This window comes from Gossypium hirsutum, chromosome A11, assembly GCF_007990345.1.
Source record: "Gossypium hirsutum isolate 1008001.06 chromosome A11, Gossypium_hirsutum_v2.1, whole genome shotgun sequence".
Classification (NCBI taxonomy): domain Eukaryota; kingdom Viridiplantae; phylum Streptophyta; class Magnoliopsida; order Malvales; family Malvaceae; genus Gossypium; species Gossypium hirsutum.
Genome location: NC_053434.1, coordinates 123,454,383 through 123,472,886, shown reverse-complemented (window position 1 = coordinate 123,472,886; position 18,504 = coordinate 123,454,383). Strand labels below are relative to the sequence as shown.

The window sequence follows — 18,504 nt, the reverse complement described above, 5'->3', positions numbered from 1 at the left end:
TGTTTTTCCTGCAATTGGTATTTGAATTACCAATTTTGTCCCAGTTTACTAAGAAAGAATAACAGTAGATAAAATTCAACGTATGGCATGTTTTTATTGGATGTTGTAAAAAAATTTTAGGGGAAAACAGACCAAATTGATAGTAAAAAATCTTTAATAACATAGTCGATCGATTGGTAGTCGATCGATTTAACCATTGGTTCAATTCTAAAAATATTGGTTAAAATTTCATTCATTTTTAGCATAGTTAGACAATTACATATAACGTACCACGTAATCCTCATATAGAGGTATAGAAAAATATTTAACAGTAGAAATGAATTGAAATTATTAACAAAAAGACCAATTTACTCTTTGACTTAGGGTACATGAACTAATTTACTTTTATAATAAATGGGACAAAAAACAATCCAACTCTTAATACAAATAACTCTGTTGTGTCAAAATTTGGCAATCTATCTTATACCATCAAATCTACATCATGAGCTAAAGAGATCCTTTGATGATGAAAAAAACTCTTTCAAATTACTTTTCATTAAAATAATTCAAATTCAAGTTGCTTTCCAGCAGCTTTACATTCCAAATAATTGCTCTTTGTTTTAGGGGACATCACGGCCGGAAACCCGAATTCATACAACTCAGGTAGTTCCGGTGGGACAGCACATCGTATCAAAGCCCAATTCAAACCTTCGAAAAACGGATGTTGCTTGATCTCAGCAGCTCCTTTTTCCGTTCCCAAACGATTCTCAGGCTCCTTTACCAACAAACCTCGAATGAGTTCCCTTGCTTGGACACTAACAATAGGACTGTCCGGGAATGTAAGGCTTTGTAACACGACATTAGCTAGCGTTTCATCGTTCCCTGCACCTTTAAACGGTGTCTTACCATGGAGAAGCTCGTAAAGAAAGACACCATAAGTCCACCAATCAACGGCGGCTCCATGACCTTCTCCTTTAATGATCTCAGGAGCCAAGTACTCGTGTGTTCCAACGAAGGAATTGGATCTTGCATCAGTAGGCTCAGCCACGAGTTGTGGCAATGATCTAACTCGGGAAGCATGGCTTGGTCTTACCGTCTTTGTTTTTGTAGGAGCAGGTGATAACCTAGGACTGAAGCAACGGATTTGACATGATGGTTCAATGCAAAAGGGTTCGGCGCAACCCGATGCTCCACACGAACCAGATATCCTTGCAGGATCCAAATTCGATGAGGATTTCAGAAGAGTTGGATTAACCGAGCATCTAAGTGAGAGGTCAAAATCCGTGAGCATAATATGGCCATCTTCTCGAACAAGAATGTTTTCGGGTTTCAAATCGCGGTAAATAACTCCAAGCATGTGCAAGTACTCCAAGGCAAGAAGGACCTCAGCTACGTAAAACCTGCATAAATATAGACGGTTCGGAAATACAGCGATTTCAGATCAAACGAAAAACGATAAATTATCAGAACTTATCATGCTTTAGATGTTCAAACTGAATGAATGACCCCGAAACACGCAAGATAAAAGATATTTCAAACTATTAGAAGGAAATATGAACTCAACATTTCATCATCTAAGCATCTTACCTAGCTGCGGGCTCGGAAAAACATCTCCCAGGCTGCCTTTGACGAAGGACATGAAGGTCTCCACCCGGACAATACTCCATAACCAAACAAGATAAGTTATCGGAATTGAATTGTGTATATAACGTTGGTAGAAAAGGATGATCGAGCATTCTTAATATTTCTCTCTCAGTTTGAGCCCTCGGCATTTTCTTCCTTCTTACCAAATATTCGTTGTCCATGATCTTTAACGCAAAGAAGCAGTTTGTACCAATAAGTTCAGCAAGATATACTGTCCCGATGTCCCCACAACCGAGCTTCTTTAAAAGATTGAAATGTCTCAACCCCAAGATTCCATCCTGTATCTTAACATGTCGGATGGCTTCCCATTTAACGTCCTTGGACATGTGAGGTCTATTCCCACAGCTAGACCGACTCAAATTGCTGTAATCACTAATGCTCGTGCTAGTACTATCACCAAGGCTACTCGGACTTTGGGAAAAGTCTCCCTTATCTCTCGATTTTGGGCTCTTTTGTTTAGCCCTCAGAATGGGAGGTTGGGTTTTGTTAGCATTGTTTTTGGCCAATTTCACAGGATTTGAGTTAACTTCAGCACTAATCCCAGATGCATTTGCCTTCATGGAATCTTGATTAGACTCGTTACTTGAATTCTTCATAGAGCATTGACATCTCTGACAAACTAATTGACTTGTAGTGGAACCCAAGCTGCTGTTAACTCCGTTGCTAGTGGCGGAAGTGGATTCCGGCTTTATTTTCTTCTTGACCAAACTCTTGTTCCGGACAACCGCTTTGGCTACCCGTGGTGCATTTCTCGTCATCCTGTTTACCTTGTTGCCATTCATTGAGCTAGAAGTAGCAACAACTTGCAGCCGGACCTTTCGTCCCGACTTTGGTGTTGATGATCGTTTTGGTAACTTTGTTGAAGCTGGCACAGTCTTTTCCGGTTCTACTGTATTATTACCAGCAGAACTATGCTCCTCTTTCCAATGAAGCTCTGCCTTTGGTGCTTTAGTTCCAACTTTTCTCGATGCAGAAACATCAGTTCGACTCGATGTAGAAGCTTCGGTGCTAATTTCTGCCGTGGCACGAACAAACCGAGGTGAAGAATTAGTACTTTGGCTCAATGACTTCAATTTGCTTTCTTCAGGCACCAACGATATTTCAACCACACCTCGGTTACCTTCATCTTTCCGACGACCAGATCCACCGCTAGATTCAACTACAACCGAATCGAACAAACTTTTTATCCTTCCAGCTTCGGAGAACCTCGGAGAACTAGTTGACATCGATAATCTTTTCATAGCAGCCATTTCCGATGCCCTGGAAATACAAAGATCCCTTAATGCATGTTTCAATGACAACCGCTCCGAGCCACCTATTCTCGGGGAATGGGGCATCCCCATTGCAATTGGTTTCTTCAAAGCATTTTTCTTTAAAGAGCTCGAGCTTGCATCTCCTTGATACGAAACACTTAAACCTTTCGGACCTTTAAGATTGATAGCCTCGAAAAGCCGATTAATATCACCTTCAAGAGAATCCTTGTATCCTAGTTTCAACACAGGTGGCTTCTGATCTTTGTCACTTAAACCTGATCCAGAATGCAATCGAGATGGCCGGACAGATCGTTGTACCGGTTTCAACTCTCTGCCTGCCTCAACGATTTCACAAGTACCAGTATATGAACCCATTCTAACTGCTACAAAGTACTGAATTTGCTCGCAGGATATCACCCTAGGCCTCCAAATTAATACTAATTCATTGTATCAACTGATTTCAAAGATCTGAATGCATAGCAAATTGTGACCTCTCTCTCATTAAATCAATTCAAAAGGCTCAAATATTCCAAGAAACCTAAACATTGTTACCATATTAGAAAACCATTAAAGACCATAAGTACAAAAGGGCCAGAAAGGACAACTTGGATATACACACATACATGCATATATAGGCAACAAATTTTTCAAAGAAAAATTGGTGACTTTTCTCTCATTAAATTAATTCAAGAGCTTAAATATTCCAAGAACCAGTAAGTACCATGGAGACTCCTATATTAGGAGTTGATTGCATTTTGTCCCCTTTACTCAAAAAATAGATAAATTAATCACTATGCATTAGATCAAAGGGCAAATTAGTCCTTTTTGTTAAAAATTTCATCCATTTCTACCGATAAAAATGTCACTTGTAACTGTTTAGTTATTCTGTTAGCCACGCCCATTTTTAAGTAAAAATAGATGAAATTCTTAATTGAAATATTAGTTTGCTCTTTAATCTAACATTCAGGGACTAATTTACACATTTTTTGAGTAGATGGGGCAAAATGCAATCCAACCCCACACACATCCGACCTACATCCATACATACATTGACAACAAAATTTTCGAAGAAAATCATGCAATATCAAGGCTTACAGCTAATACCCTAAGTGGATTTGCTTAAATTTTTTAAATCTTTTAAGTAAATACTGTTTATCATTATCTTCTGAATATTATGTTGCTTAAATTTAAAATTTCACTATGATCATAAACAAACTAGTTTAAATAACTAAAAGTCACTGCTATACACTTTCCATGCATATCATCACTAATTAATAAACTACATGCTAAAATTTAAACTAAAAAAACAAAAGATTACAAACAAAAATATTAAAAATGCAAAAACCAAGCTCAAATTTTACTTTTATTTTCCATTTAAACGCAATGAATCAGAAATTCTATACATAAATGAAGCAAAAAGGAAATTGCAGCTTAACACACACACACACAAAAAAAAACACCATTTATCTTCAAATCAAAGCCCAATACTGAAAAATGGAAATACAAAACTTGAAAATCAAAACGAACCCAGAAATTGAAATCTCCAACATGATTAAAATCTTCTTTCATGGATCAAATCCAACTCAAAACCAAAGAGAAAAAAAGGATCTACCCCCCCCCAACACACACAAACAACAAAAAAAAGCCAAAATTTGAACCAAGAGATAGAAATGGTACCTTAAGAAAGAAGAGAGAACAGGCATTGGTGAATAAATTATTGGATTTTTGGGACCAAAATGCATTAAATGTTGAAATTTACAAAAGATCAAAGGAGGAAAGTGGGTTTAAAGAATGAAAACAGAACTCAAAAATAGAATGGAAGAGAGACAATAGCCAAAAAAGCTTGTTGTTTCCTCTTAAGCCTTTTTCTTAATTATTTAATGTTGAAACTGGCCCACCGTATATTAAAGTGGGTCTCACGTAGCATGGAAGGAATTGGAAAAAGGATGATATTACACATTTTATAATTATATTATATTAATCTTTAAATTAGTTTAATTATTAATTTTATTGAAAATCGGTAAATTAATTTTTTTATTTATTTGAATTTAATCCTTATATTTTATTAAAAAATGGATAAAGCAACATTTAATCATTAAACTTAATAAATTTTCCTACATTAGTCTTTGAACTTTTTTTTTGCACACATTAGTCACAAAATTTCACAACTTTTCTCAATTTGGTCATTGAATTTAGGTTTTATTGAAATTTAATGACATGGCACTCTAAAATTATGTCACATCATGATCTAAAAATTTTTATAATTTCTTTATAATTCTTAAATATTTTTTAGTTTTATTGATTTTTTAAAATTTAGAGTGTCGCATCATTACAATGTTAATGGAATTCAAGTTTAATTACGAGAAAAATTATTAAATTTCATTATATCAATTAAACTTGTTTGAATATGATTTTGGGCTAATTTTTTTGTGCAATTTTATTCGGTTCAAGTAATTGTTTTAATAAAAAAATATTTATTAAAATTTAATTATGAATTTTTTTTAAATATTCTATTATTTTTATTGAAATACCCTTCAATAATTGGGGGGAAATGCAATGTCAGAGCTGGGTGGAAGGATTTTGGGATGCACATTTTCCTTTTGGGCACCTTCTTGATCCAACCACATATATTTCTTATAATATATATTCAATTATTTATTATTATTGTATTTATAAATAAATATTTTTTTTCTGAAATTCAAATCATTGACACACATAAGTTATTGTCGTTAAATATCAAAGCAAACAGCATGCGTTATTAATAGTCAAATTTCCAAGGATTTCAATTGCGTTGAAAGGGAAAAAAGAAATAAGGATGAATATCTAATTTATATATAAAGTTTAGTGTAATGTGTAATTTGATATACGAATTTTGATTTTATGTAATTATATACATATAACTTGAATTGTGATTCGTATCTATATTTGAAATATTGGTCATTCAATTGTACACGTTTAAAAAAAATAAATATGTATATTTATTTTCATATCGGTTTAATAGAATTGTTTGTGTGTGTAATATATGAACATAGAATGGTGTTAATTCGATAATATTATTAATAATTTGTGAAAACTAAACCAAATTAAATTTTCATATATAAAATTACACAAAATCTAAGCTTATACATGATATTGCACATTTGACCAAAGTTCATGGACTGATTACACCTGACTAACAGAATAACAAAATAGTTACACGTGGTGTGTCACATGTACTTAATTTTGATATATATATACTGGTTTTTAATAGTAAAAATGGATGAAACAGTTTGCTCTTTGATCTAATGTATTGAGACTAATTTACCTGTTTTTTAGTAGAAGAGACAAAATATAATCGGACAACTAATACATGGACCTCTATAGTACTTTCACCATTATTTTTATTATAAATATTTAAATATGTGTCATTTATAACTATAATTATAATTAATTAAAAAATTTGATTGCTTCAAAAATAGGTATGCCGACCACTTTTTCCTTCGGCGTGGACCATGCCGGCGCATGAAGAATGTAAGTAGATTTCCTTTAATTTTTGGGTTATAATATGCTAGAAGTCCCTGAATTTTTATATATTTAGGATTTAATCCTTTTTATTTTTATGAATTTAGCCCCTTCATTTTTTGAATTAAGAAATCATAAATTCAATTGCTAACACCTTTATATTTATTCTATTAAAATCAGATCCATTAAATTATTATTTCTCTTGTTATATGATTATCAAGTAAGGTTTTTTTTTTAATCAAAACATTACACCAAAAATTTTAACAAAAGAATTATGATGACGAACTACATATAACACTTTATCAACCTATAAACAGGAGAATAACGAATTTCAATGCACTCAAATCTGCGTCTTCCTACATAAACAATAATGTCCATATTAATTGAGTTAAGACTCAATCAATAAATTCTTTTTTAATATATATATATTTTGATTAATTTCTTGTTAGACGCGTCATGTTAGATCTCTTGCAATTATACCAATCATTATTTGTGCAAACTTAATTCTTTAATTTTCTTTTTCTGTTGTAAGTTAGTCACTTCAAACAATAATTAAAAAATTCAATAAATTTTAGCATTTGATTCACTTGCCATAAATCAATATTTAAAATATTAGCAGCAAAATTAAAATGTATTTTTTTGCTACTCCTTGGTAAATGGGGTAATTACACTTGTAGCCCTTCAAAAGTTTATTTCAGCCCTTAATTAAATGGAATATTTGCATTCTTTTGTCTCTCTTAAGAACTAATTAATCAATCTAAACCATTTTAACACAATATTTATAAACTTTAGTTCCTTAAAATTTTATAATTTTAACTCAACTACAAAATGAATTTTTTTGGTTCGCCTCTGATCAAGAAAAATGAAGTATTAATAAGCTTAGGGACCAGATGAAAAATATTTTTCTGTAAAAAAAAATAACAACCCTAAAGCCTATAGAAGGAGAGGGAAAAGTTTAAAAGTTTTTTTCGGTTTAAAGAGGAAAAAAAATGTTTAAAATTAAAGGTTAAATAATGTTGTTAGTCATTATATTTTGATAAAATCTAAGATCTAGTAGCTATACTTAAAAAGATAAAATTTAAAAATCTACATTTTTTATATAAAAATCTCGATCCGACCATTAAAATCGTAAGTATTTTCTATCAAAAATTTACCAATTTGTAATTTTAATTAGGTTGTCTCCATGAACATGATAAGTTGATAAGTTTGACAGAAACTACTTACAATGATATTGGACTATAATTTTTAAATTGAAAAAGTAGAATGGTTGAATTTTTTAACTTTTAAATTACAAGGACTAAATCTCAAATTCTATACAAATAAAGGGGACTAACCTAATATTTAAACAATAATAAAAAATATAAAAATTATTGGACCACAAATAAAATTTGCCAGTGAAATTTTCCAATCAAGTAGTATAATCATCATTCTCACATGTTATGCTCACCTCCATAGAAAAGGATGGTTGGTGTTTGTCATTGTCTTAAAAGCCAAGGTATATAAGACTTTATTGTACAAATTTCAAATATATATATAACTTATTTAATTGAAAATTTTAAATTAAATTAAATTTAGGGGAAAAAAAGGTAAGTCTCTTTTTCTTCTATTTTTGTCTATGGAGTTATAGCTTTGTTTTGTTCTCAACCTTTAGACAAATTTACCTATTTTTGTTAGCCTTTAGCAATCTGAAATTAAGAAAGGTTAAAATACATCGTAAGTCCACGTATTCTTCAAAATTTTAAATTTTAGTTTTTCTACTTTGAGATTTCAAATTTCAAGTCAAATTGTTAATGATATTAAAATTATTTTGCTAAATTCATATTCATTACCATATCAATTTTTTGGTTACATGGCTACTAAATTAATATTTTTTTTTAATTTTAAAATGTTACACTAACAAATTTAATAAAAAAGTTAGACTAGACTTTTGAAATTTTAAAAAGTAAAGAGACTAAATTCGTAAAAATAAAAGTACATGGACTAAAATCTGAATTTAAGAACAGTACAAGAACTTAAAGCATATTTTAAGCATTATAAAATTACATTTAAAATGCACCAAATAAAAATATTTAATGCCATTTAAGATATTACATAAACATACTAGTTTTGGTGAAATTTTGTTTGAGACCAAAAACATATTTGTTTGTAAATTTTCAATTATGGATTGAATTTGGGAAAGCTTTTTCCTAGAAAAGAAATGAGTTTATATGCTTTCGGGTCCCTATAAAACGAAGATGATTTAAAGGACGACCACCGGCAAATTTTGTCATTTTAGGGGAGTTTAACTAAATATTTTAAGGAATTTAATGAGAAAATTTCAAAACTATTGGTAAGTTTAATTAAAAGTTCTAAAAAGATTGGAGGTTTACTGAGAATTAAAAAACGGAGGGGTCTAATTAAAATTTTTTTAAAAATTAAAAGACTTGATGAGAATTTTCAAATTTTTTGAGGGCTAATTAAAATTTTTAAAAATTTTAATAGTAACAATAAAAAAATCAATATGCTCCAAGAAGTGGCACCATATTGTCTTCGTTAAAACAGCAACTCCAAGTCTGATCCGTGATGTGATGTTTCGAGTTATTTATTTATTTATTTTCTAAACATTTTTAATAGGGGATTTCTTTAATTTCTTTTTAAAGAAAACCCTTACTTTATAATAGTCTGATCAGATTCAGAGTTTAGATTTGGAGGTTGAGATTTACGATTTTTATTTCAGATTAAATTTAGAGTTTGAAATTGGAAGTTCAAGGTTTGAGATGAGAAGAATCTATAAAATTATTGAAATATCATTAAATAATTATAAAATGATCATAGATAATATGATAAAAATGATTTATAAAATAATTTCTCCTATAATTGTCATTGTTTTCAAGTCGAACCCATTTGCCAACTATAAAGGCTTATTTAATGAATTTATTGTTTTCTTTTAAATAATCTATCTAATTTGAAAATGAATTGGGTTCTATTGATTTTTATAAAAATTGGGTAAATTTCATTAGTAGTCCTTCAACTAATAGTAACTTTTTGTCACTCAACTATTTAATTTTTTTTTCATCGACAAGCAGTAGCTATCAATTATAGCTTTTAAAATTGAATATTATTAATTTTAACACTCAACATTTATAAATTATATCACTTTTGTCTCAATTCTAAAAAAATAAGTCAATAAAATTGCATTATATTTATTTTCTAGTTTATAAACCAAAATAAATTTAACTGTGAAGTTTAGTTATCAGAGTGAATAAAAAAATAAATATATCAAAATGGACGTAATTGATATGTTTAGGATAAAAAATTATATTACTCCTTAAAATTGGTGATAATTTTTTTAAAAAAAATTTACACATTCAATAATTTATTTATATAAGTGAATATAAGTTGAATTTGAAATAAAATATATTATTTTAATTTTTTATAAATGGGTTGAGAAAATAGAAGAAAAAAAATATCTTAAGGAATCTGTATGCCAAAAAAGATCAAGACATAAAAGCAGTGTCAGCAGGTGGGGCCATGCCCATGACGCCTACTGACTGATGTTACACTTGTACTATATATCATTACAAAATTTTATATAAATTTGATACTGACATAGATATGACTATATTCTTCTTTCATTTATTATTTCCTTTTTATATAAAAAAATTACAAATCATTAAATTTTTAATGAAAAATTTCAAATTAAGTATTAGTATATTATTCTATATTTGAATTTAATTTTAATATTTAATTTAATAACTTTAATGTTTAATCTAACATCTACATCGAATGATATTGTATAATCTAATAAATATTTGATATATTATTTTTGAAAAACTTATGTACTTAATTGAGATAAAATTCAAATGTTAAATTAAATATTAAATAAAATCATAAAAAATAAATATTAAATTACACGATATTTAAATGTCAAGTGTTAATTTTTTTTTACTATTAAGTTTAAATTGATAAAATGTATAAATTTTATGAGTTAAAATTATTATTATACTAATCTTAAAAGCTGTCGCTATTAATCTGTTAGTGAAAAAATAAAATTATATAGTTAAATAATAATTTTATAATTTTTTATAATTAAATGACTAATAATATAATTTATCTTTTAATTTCTTGATTCAAGAAGAGGCACAAATTTCGATTTATTTATTTATAGTAATTTCAAATTTTCATGTTTGTTCGTATGAATGTTTAAATCCAAGTTGCGGCCAATAGAATTTGACAGTTGTTACTCTCTAGTAACACGACGCGTGGCCATATATAGCTACCGTACTATGCTACTGATCCTGAAAATTTTCAGACAATATTAGATTTCACAGCTGTCACTCTCCTATTATTACAAGATATGGAAACTGTCTCCTGTAGAATTTTACATATTTAAAGCTTTAAATTTAAAATTTTTAATATTTTATGAATACCATAATAATTCAAACTAAAGAATTAGCCTCTTTTTTTCATCCTTCAAGTTTTCCACCCTTCAATTTTCCATCGTCCTAATCTTTTTTTCCTTTGTACCAAGCAAATCCTTAATGCTAGACAATTAAGCTTATTGAAAGACCTACTTGATACAATACTAAAACTTCAAGGACTCCTTTAAAACGTTCTAAAAATCAAAGACCAATTTAAAACCTGAACCATAGCCTGGGGAAATGTAGTTTAATTAACTCAAAATTTTCAGGAATATTTAAAATATTTTTTCGTAATATTTCATGAGTAACAGCAAACCCAATTTTAAAATTGGGCTTAAAATCAATGACCTAGTCCAATTCACCATCAGCCCACCATTAATGGCGGAAAAGCATTTCGAGTATTTGATGAATCCTTTCGTGATGGTGTCGCTAATGTAAGTTCACTCGATCACTTCCAAATTTTTATTATTTTTCTTGAATTTGTTTCGAGTTTTACGTTGTTTATCAATGCCTTTGTCGCTGATCTAAGCTCCCTCAATCACTTTTTCGCTAATCAATTCCATTTTTTATTTTTTTTTCTTGTATTTGTTTTTGAGTTTACGTTGTTTATCGATGCCTTTGTCGCTGCTCTAAGGTCCATTGATCGCATTTTGCTCATCGATTCCATTTTTTTTGTGAATTTGTTTTGAGTGTAGATGTCTTTGCTTTAATCTGTGCTTAGATTTCTTGGTGAAATTACAATTTCTGTATTTCGCAATCGAACCAATTGAATCGCCATGGCTTCCCGCCTTTTTTCCCTCGCAAAACCCTTCTTAAACCCTAAATTCCCAAATCCACGCCCCTTCTCCACCTCTTTTCTCATAACCAAAACCCCCAAGAAACATAAACCCAAACGCCCCAAACCCGATTCTCCCCGCACCCGATCCGTCACACCCGACTCCAACAAAATCCCCCATTTCGAATCCCTCCTTGCCCGTGATGCCAAGTACCGATTCCTCATCAAAACCAAAGAATTCCTATCCAAACAACCCGAACAGATCCTCCGCCTCGACGACGCCGGAAAACTCTACCGGGAACTCGGATTCCCCCGCGGCCGTAAAGTCACCAAATTCATTTCCCGCTACCCGCTGCTCTTCACCTCTTACCGTCACTCCGACAATAAAATCTGCCTCGGGTTTACTGATTTTCTGGACCAATTACTCCTCGAAGAGAGATCAATCATGGAAGCCATGGAAGAAGATCGAGTCACGAGAATCCGTAAATTATTAATGATGTCGAAGAATAAACGGATTCCATTAAGCAAAATTTATCATAAACGGCTTATATTTGGAATTCCTGAGGATTTCAGGGACAAAATGGGGAAATACCCTGATTATTTTCGTCTCGTGGTTGAAGATGATGGGAAACAAATCCTTGAGTTAGTAAATTGGGATCCAAGTTTAGCTGTTAGTGCATTGGAGAAGGAGTTTTTAGTGAATGAAGATAAGGTTAAGAAAGCTTTCAAGTTTCCAGTTAAGTATGGTAAAGATTTAGGATTGGAGGAAAATGATGTGAAGAAGCTTAACTTGCTAAACACGTTACCATTAGTTTCGCCTTATTCTGACGGGTGGAAGTTGGACTCGTGGAGTTTGGAAGCGGAAAAATATAGGGTTGGAATTATACATGAGTTTTTGAGCTTGACTTTGGAGAAAAGAGCTTTGATACATCATATTGTGGAGTTCAAGGAGGAGTTTAGTTTGACTAGGCAAACTTATGAGATGCTCAAGAGACAACCTTGGACGTTTTATTTGGCTGGGACGGAGATGAATTGGGCGGTGTTTTTGAAGGATGGGTATGATGAGAATGGTAACTTAATTGAAAAGGATCCACTGTTGGTTTTCAATGAAAAGCTTTATAAGTTTGCTCAAATGCAAGAAGAAGAAGAAGAAGAAGAAGAAGAAGAAGAGATTTCTGGATTTAGGGAGAAATTACGAGGGGATTGACATTTTTTAGTGGCTAACCTTGTGGACGCTTGTGTATATTAAAACGAATCTTCAACCTTGTCTGCTTAGCAAAACTGCAAAACCCTTAATTTATGTATGTAGATTTAATGAATTACATTACTCTGTTTCATTAAATGTGTATTTTTACAGGTATTGTCTATCAGTAAATGTGACTGGGTTTGTTCATGTGGGGTTTCAAGCCTATACTCTAGCTTACCATCTCATCACAAAAAAACATGTCATCAGTCCTCCATGGATCAGGCAAGTTATTAACCACTTTAGTTCCATTCTTAGTCGTTATTCACCCCTGGCATTTTTGTTTTTCTGGAGACATGTGTTAAGTGGTATACAAGTTAATTCCTAGAACTCTACTTTTGTGATCACAATACAATTGGAACTCCATTTTCGTCTTTGTTTAAATTGTTCTATCTATATCAGTAAATCACTATCTTCAGGCATGGCCTCGTTAATTAGATTTCCAATTTTTTTGTGATCACGGCCCCTGCATTCTCCCCTAGATTTGCCTATTGCCATGTTGTCGAGTATCAGTTTGTCACCATAAGCAACTATGAGAGTATCAGTTTGTCACCATAAGCAACTATGTTAATTAGATTTCCCATTTTTTGTGATAGGTTGAGTTCATTTCACATGCCTTCGCATCCAATATGCTTGTGAAATTGAGCAATATGCATGGATTCAAGTGTTTACAATATATATAGGTTAAATTCTGCTATTAATTTTTGTACTTTGTGAAAGTTGTGGATTTAGTCCTTGTACTTAAATTTAATGAAATTTTAGTCTTGACCCAAAAAATAGCATTTAAATTTGTTTGGTTAAATTCAATTACTAGTCTTGTACTATGCATACAATTATATACTTAGTCCGTATTTTTCAATTGGATCATTTCAAGTCCTTATATTGTTTAAATTTTGAAATTTCAGTCTTGACGTAAATGATAGTCGTTAACCCATTAACTAAATTTTAGTGAGTAGTATGTGAAAATAACAAGCTGATGTGACATTAAATTTTGGAAATAGCAGAACTTAAGGAGTTTAATAGTTCTTGTTCGATGAGGACTGAAATTTAAGAATTTGAAAAGTATAAGGACTAAAAATGATCAAATTAAAGTATAGGAATTAAATCCTTAACTTTTGCAAATCACAGGGACTAATAGCAGAATTTAACCATGTGTATATATATATATATATAAATATGGCCTGTTTGAATCACAAAATGTCCAAGTGAAACACATACAAATGCATGTAAGCAAAACACAAAAGAGAATTGCTTGCTCCTTGGTTCATACTGCTGCTGCTAGCCTATCCTTTTTGCTCTCGGCATCATCTGCTTCGGCCACCCGAGTTGATGAGTGGCAAATCTAATTGGTGTAAAGATGAATTCATTGAGATGGTTAGTGATGAATTCATTGAGATGGTTAGTGCCTTAGTTATAAATAGCCTATTCTCATTCTCACCCTGTACAATTGTTTTATTTTAATAGTCAATTGTGCTTGTATGAATCTTTATTTTGTTCGAAATACTCATGTTTGACATATATTCAAACACTTACATCTGAACTCGAATGATATAAGTTTTGACTCTTCTTAGCGTATATGATGGTTCATATCTAAAATTTAATTTTAACATATCTGACAATAATAATACTATTTTTGTTTTACTTTACTTTTTATTTATTGTTTTATACTAAAAAAAGAACATATTTCTTTTTTAATTTATGACCAGATTCTTAATTGTATATATCTTAATTAGGAGTTGATAACATATTAGCATATATATATTAATTCCATATTTTTAATTTTTATGAGATTTTATAACATGTATTTTATTTAATTTTATAAAAATTAATGTAATATAAAAAATTATTTTATATTTCGGGATAGGTTAGATAGAAATTGAGAATTTTTCTTTTCTCGACCTGTTTGGGTCAAGCAACCCAACCTCATTGTCATCTCTAACTAGGACCATGATGAGCAGCCTAATGGTTTCCATATTGTCTGAGCCCGAGACAACCTAAAATATGCGTTTTATTTATTATTAATTGGATGGAGCTCAAATCCAATTATACCTTATTGAAGGCCCAATCTTGTTACAGATTTACTCAACAAAATGGACCGTCTAAAGAGCAATAATATTTCAAGGCTAGGCTTTAGGCATAATATTTTATATATTTCAAAGATCATATTAAGAACCATTAATGGATAAGCAAAAAAAATTTATGGTTATCTTGGATTTCATCTGTTTGGATTGATTAGATTCATTGGTTCTTAATTTAAAAAAAAAATATTTTTTATAGGTTCTTTTAAAGTTATTAATTTGTTTTATATTTTATATACAAATTGAAAAAAATAATTAAATAAAATAAAAATAAAATCTAGTTCGGTTCAAATTATATAATAATGGGTTTTATTGTCTTGTGAACCTACAATTTTATAAATTTAAACATTACTTTAATCGAATTCAATAAAATTAAATCAAAATTGAGTTGAATACTACAATTCCAATAGATTTTTAATTTTCTCGATTTTCTTCTAAACCTTAGTGGCCAGGGGATAAAGGGGCACCACTTAGTAAATGGAGAAAATTGCTATTCTAGCTCTTATAAGAAAATTATAGTTTTGATCTTTCATATACATTAACAATTCAATTCACTCCTCAAAATCTTATCATTTCATAGTAAATTGACATGGCTATAAAGGAGATGGTTGGTTGTTAGTGGTAGGTTTTCATATATCATAAATGATCGACTGATTGAGAAAGGCATTAAAGTTTATTAATGAAGAGAGCTGACAGAGTCTGGCTTTTGTTTATTTATTTCAAGCAATTGATTTTCATTTTGTGATAAAAAAAAAAGTGGGACACTTGCATATGGTTCCACTGTGCCCTAAAAGGCATTTTAATTTATGACTAATTATGCCAACTCTTGTTGATGAATGATGACAAAATACTCTTGTGGACTATACTCTTCCAAATGATACCATTGCACCAAACAATTTATTTGATATTAAATAAACTTTAAAACATTCATTTATTACTTATATTTATAGCTATTGCGACTTTCATATATAATAGTGTGCCCTAAAAATGAAAAAAGATGACCACCAATATTTCATATACATGTTTTTTTCTTTTTTTTATATCCTATTATTATTTCATATGATTATTATAATTTACAGGAGCCTTTTTTTTTATAAACCTAATGGTTTGCTTATTCATACTGTTTTTTTTTAAACTGAAATATTATAGAGATGACATAAATTATTAAATTTTTACCTCAAAATCTTAAAAATTATATTTTTAATGTGAATTTTGAAAGGTTGTGTTGAGGTAATGTGATAATTTAAAAAAAAAAATTGAAAGGTATCGAAGTTTTATCTCGGTGTACCTTTCAATGCTTAATTTGGTGTGGTTATAAACAATAGGAAGTATAAAGTGACGGTTTGGAATAAAAGGTATCACATACTTTATTAGTTGCGTGCATGAGGTTTTATATGGTAAAAATATTATAGAGGCTCATTTTTAGGATTTAAATTGTATTTTGTCTCTTTTACTAAAAAAATGAGTAAATTAGTGTTTATACGTTAGATTAATTAAGGAGCAAATTAGTCATTTTTATTACAAATTCATCAATTTCTACTATTAAAAACTAGTATAGTTGATAGAATGATTAGATAGTTTACACGTGGCATGCTACGTACACCACATTTTAACGTTAAAATACCAATTTTTAACAGTAGAAACTGATGGAATTTTTAATAAAAGAACTGATTCAATGGCTAATTTGTCATTTTTTTAGTAAAGAAGACAAAATGTAATTCAATTCCTAGCACAAAGACCTTCATAATACTTTTACCAATTTAATAGACTTTTTGCTCTTGCTCGGGGTTGCTTAAACTGGTGTCTTAGATTTAACAATTTTGTGCGTAAACTTTTGTTCACAAATTCATAACTACTAGATTCCTTATCCATTTTGTGTTAATTGCTTGAGCTAAAAAAGAAACTTGTAGAAGTTTCAATAATATAGGAGAGGGAGAGGGTGATTTGTGAAATAGTATTTGATCTCTTTAATAAAAAGTCGAGACCTGATCATTATGTGTATAAACCACTAACTTTTAGTGGGTTTTTATTATCTTGACTAGCTTGCACATTAATCTAAATTGTTTGTATTTATTTAGGTCTAAAATTATGTTTGTTTCTTTAAATTTAATCCTCATAGAGTATTAGATATGAATAAATACAATATATTTAAACATATTATACAAATTGTATGGCGCCATTTATTTTTGTTATTTATATTTATTAAATGTGTAGAATCTTCATGTAATGGATAAAATAACTAGATGACTAATTTTTCATATACATACATGTGGTACTTGTGTATGCTATACATGTTGAAATAGCACAATTGGCTTTATAATTATCCCTATCCAATTTCTACACAACATTGGAATTACATACATACATACATACATACAATTTTTCCTACGATAACATTTTTTCTTATCAATGATATATATATATAATGATGATACAAATAATATAGGGACATATCCAGAAATTTTGTCTAGAGAAACGAGATAAAGATTATAAAATGTATGTATGTATATATGTATGTATGTATGTTGTAGTTTCTATAGCCATTGAAAGAAAAGAAAAAAAAGCAGCCATGCACCACGAGCAACACGATGCAGTAATTTAAGCTCGAGGGTTTTATTATTGCATTAAGTCGGGGACCAATTAATTAAAAAAAGTTATGATTAAATAAAATATACTCTCTCGAAAATAATAAAATACAATTAAATATTATATTTAAAAGAAAAAAAGACAAAATTAAAATGCAGGAAGCTTACCTTAGCTTAGGTAGGCAAAATATTGTACAACTTGTTGAAATATCAACCATTAATTAATTATATAGATACTTTGTCTTTTACTCTTGTAGAATTTTTTTTTTCCAAAAAATTTTAAAATTTATAATATTGCGTTAAAAAAACCCTAACTATCCTTCCTCAAAATTGTAATTTATACTTTAAAAAAATTATGAAAAAAAGTTGTTGTCAATAAAGCCAAAAGGACAGCTTAACTTTACACAATGTTTGGTTGGAATCGATAAAAAACGAAAATGATAAAGAAAAAAAAACGTAATTATAAATATAAATATGTTATTAAGGAGTGTTAAGTAAGAAAAATCGAAAGTAGATAATAATTGATGTTTGTGAATGAATTATAGAATAAGTGTTACAAAATTATGATTAAACCCAAATCGAATTAAATTTTGTTTTTATTTATTTTATAATAGTTAATTTTAAATTTTTTATGAATATTTCATATTTAAAATGATGAAAATTTTATATAAAAAATATTTATTATTTTTAATAAATAATTATGAAAAATATTGAAACTCCAAAAATTCATAAAACAAAAGTAATTTTATCAAAATAAATAAATAAAAAATTCATAACAAAAATTAATATGAAAAATCAAAGAAAATCAAAACCAACTCACCCTTGATTTTAAGAATCTTAATTTTCTTTTTAATTAAAGGGAGCGAAGGAGCATGGAAAGTGTTGAATAATAAATACTAATTATAATACAATTTTTACTTGAATTTTTATAAACTAATCACGTGACTTAATTATTTTTAATAAGTACTAAATATCAAAGTAGATATAGGAAATTAAAGTTTATTGGATAATTATTATTAAACTAAGCTATGAAGATAAGATTAATG

At 29.6% G+C, this 18,504-nt stretch overlaps 3 protein-coding genes across 4 annotated transcripts; 2 read left to right on the top strand and 1 right to left on the bottom strand.

Moving 5' to 3' along the window:
* Positions 1–365: 365 nt before the first annotated feature.
* Positions 366–4,725, bottom strand: LOC121209522 (serine/threonine-protein kinase D6PKL1). 2 transcript variants are annotated; one of them, XM_041080313.1, is made up of 3 exons: positions 4,554–4,725; positions 1,567–3,414; positions 366–1,379 (listed from the first exon to the last, which is right to left on the bottom strand). In XM_041080313.1, the coding sequence occupies exons 2-3, from the start codon at positions 3,249–3,251 to the stop codon at positions 536–538; spliced, it is 2,529 nt and encodes an 842-aa protein (XP_040936247.1). In that variant the 5' UTR covers positions 3,252–3,414; positions 4,554–4,725; the 3' UTR covers positions 366–535. The 2 variants fall into 2 exon arrangements, with proteins under 2 accessions (XP_040936247.1, XP_040936248.1); XM_041080314.1 differs by having other exon boundaries at positions 1,567–3,344; positions 4,554–4,714.
* Positions 4,726–10,955: 6,230 nt separating this feature from the next.
* Positions 10,956–13,686, top strand: LOC121209521 (CASP-like protein 4A3). The gene is made up of 3 exons (XM_041080312.1): positions 10,956–11,211; positions 12,910–13,020; positions 13,392–13,686. The coding sequence occupies exons 1-3, from the start codon at positions 11,078–11,080 to the stop codon at positions 13,432–13,434; spliced, it is 288 nt and encodes a 95-aa protein (XP_040936246.1). The 5' UTR covers positions 10,956–11,077; the 3' UTR covers positions 13,435–13,686.
* On the top strand, positions 11,214–13,686 carry LOC121209520 (protein WHAT'S THIS FACTOR 1 homolog, chloroplastic). The gene has a single exon (XM_041080311.1). The coding sequence runs from the start codon at positions 11,554–11,556 to the stop codon at positions 12,757–12,759; it is 1,206 nt and encodes a 401-aa protein (XP_040936245.1). The 5' UTR covers positions 11,214–11,553; the 3' UTR covers positions 12,760–13,686.
* Positions 13,687–18,504: the final 4,818 nt, after the last annotated feature.

What these genes read in the sequence shown, in the direction of transcription:
- LOC121209522 (XM_041080313.1), bottom strand. Translation starts at nt 3,251, where the DNA reads ATGGGTTCATATACTGGTACTTGTGAAATCGTTGAGGCAGGCAGAGAG. An exon ending in TTTTCCGAGCCCGCAGCTAG is followed by an intron (nt 1,380 to 1,566) that starts GTAAGATGCTTA and finishes ATATTTATGCAG; the next exon opens with GTTTTACGTAGCTGAGGTCC.
- LOC121209521 (XM_041080312.1), top strand. Translation starts at nt 11,078, where the DNA reads ATGAGTAACAGCAAACCCAATTTTAAAATTGGGCTTAAAATCAATGAC. An exon ending in TTCGTGATGGTGTCGCTAAT is followed by an intron (nt 11,212 to 12,909) that starts GTAAGTTCACTC and finishes GTATTTTTACAG; the next exon opens with GTATTGTCTATCAGTAAATG. An exon ending in ATCAGTCCTCCATGGATCAG is followed by an intron (nt 13,021 to 13,391) that starts GCAAGTTATTAA and finishes TTTTTGTGATAG; the next exon opens with GTTGAGTTCATTTCACATGC.
- LOC121209520 (XM_041080311.1), top strand. Translation starts at nt 11,554, where the DNA reads ATGGCTTCCCGCCTTTTTTCCCTCGCAAAACCCTTCTTAAACCCTAAA.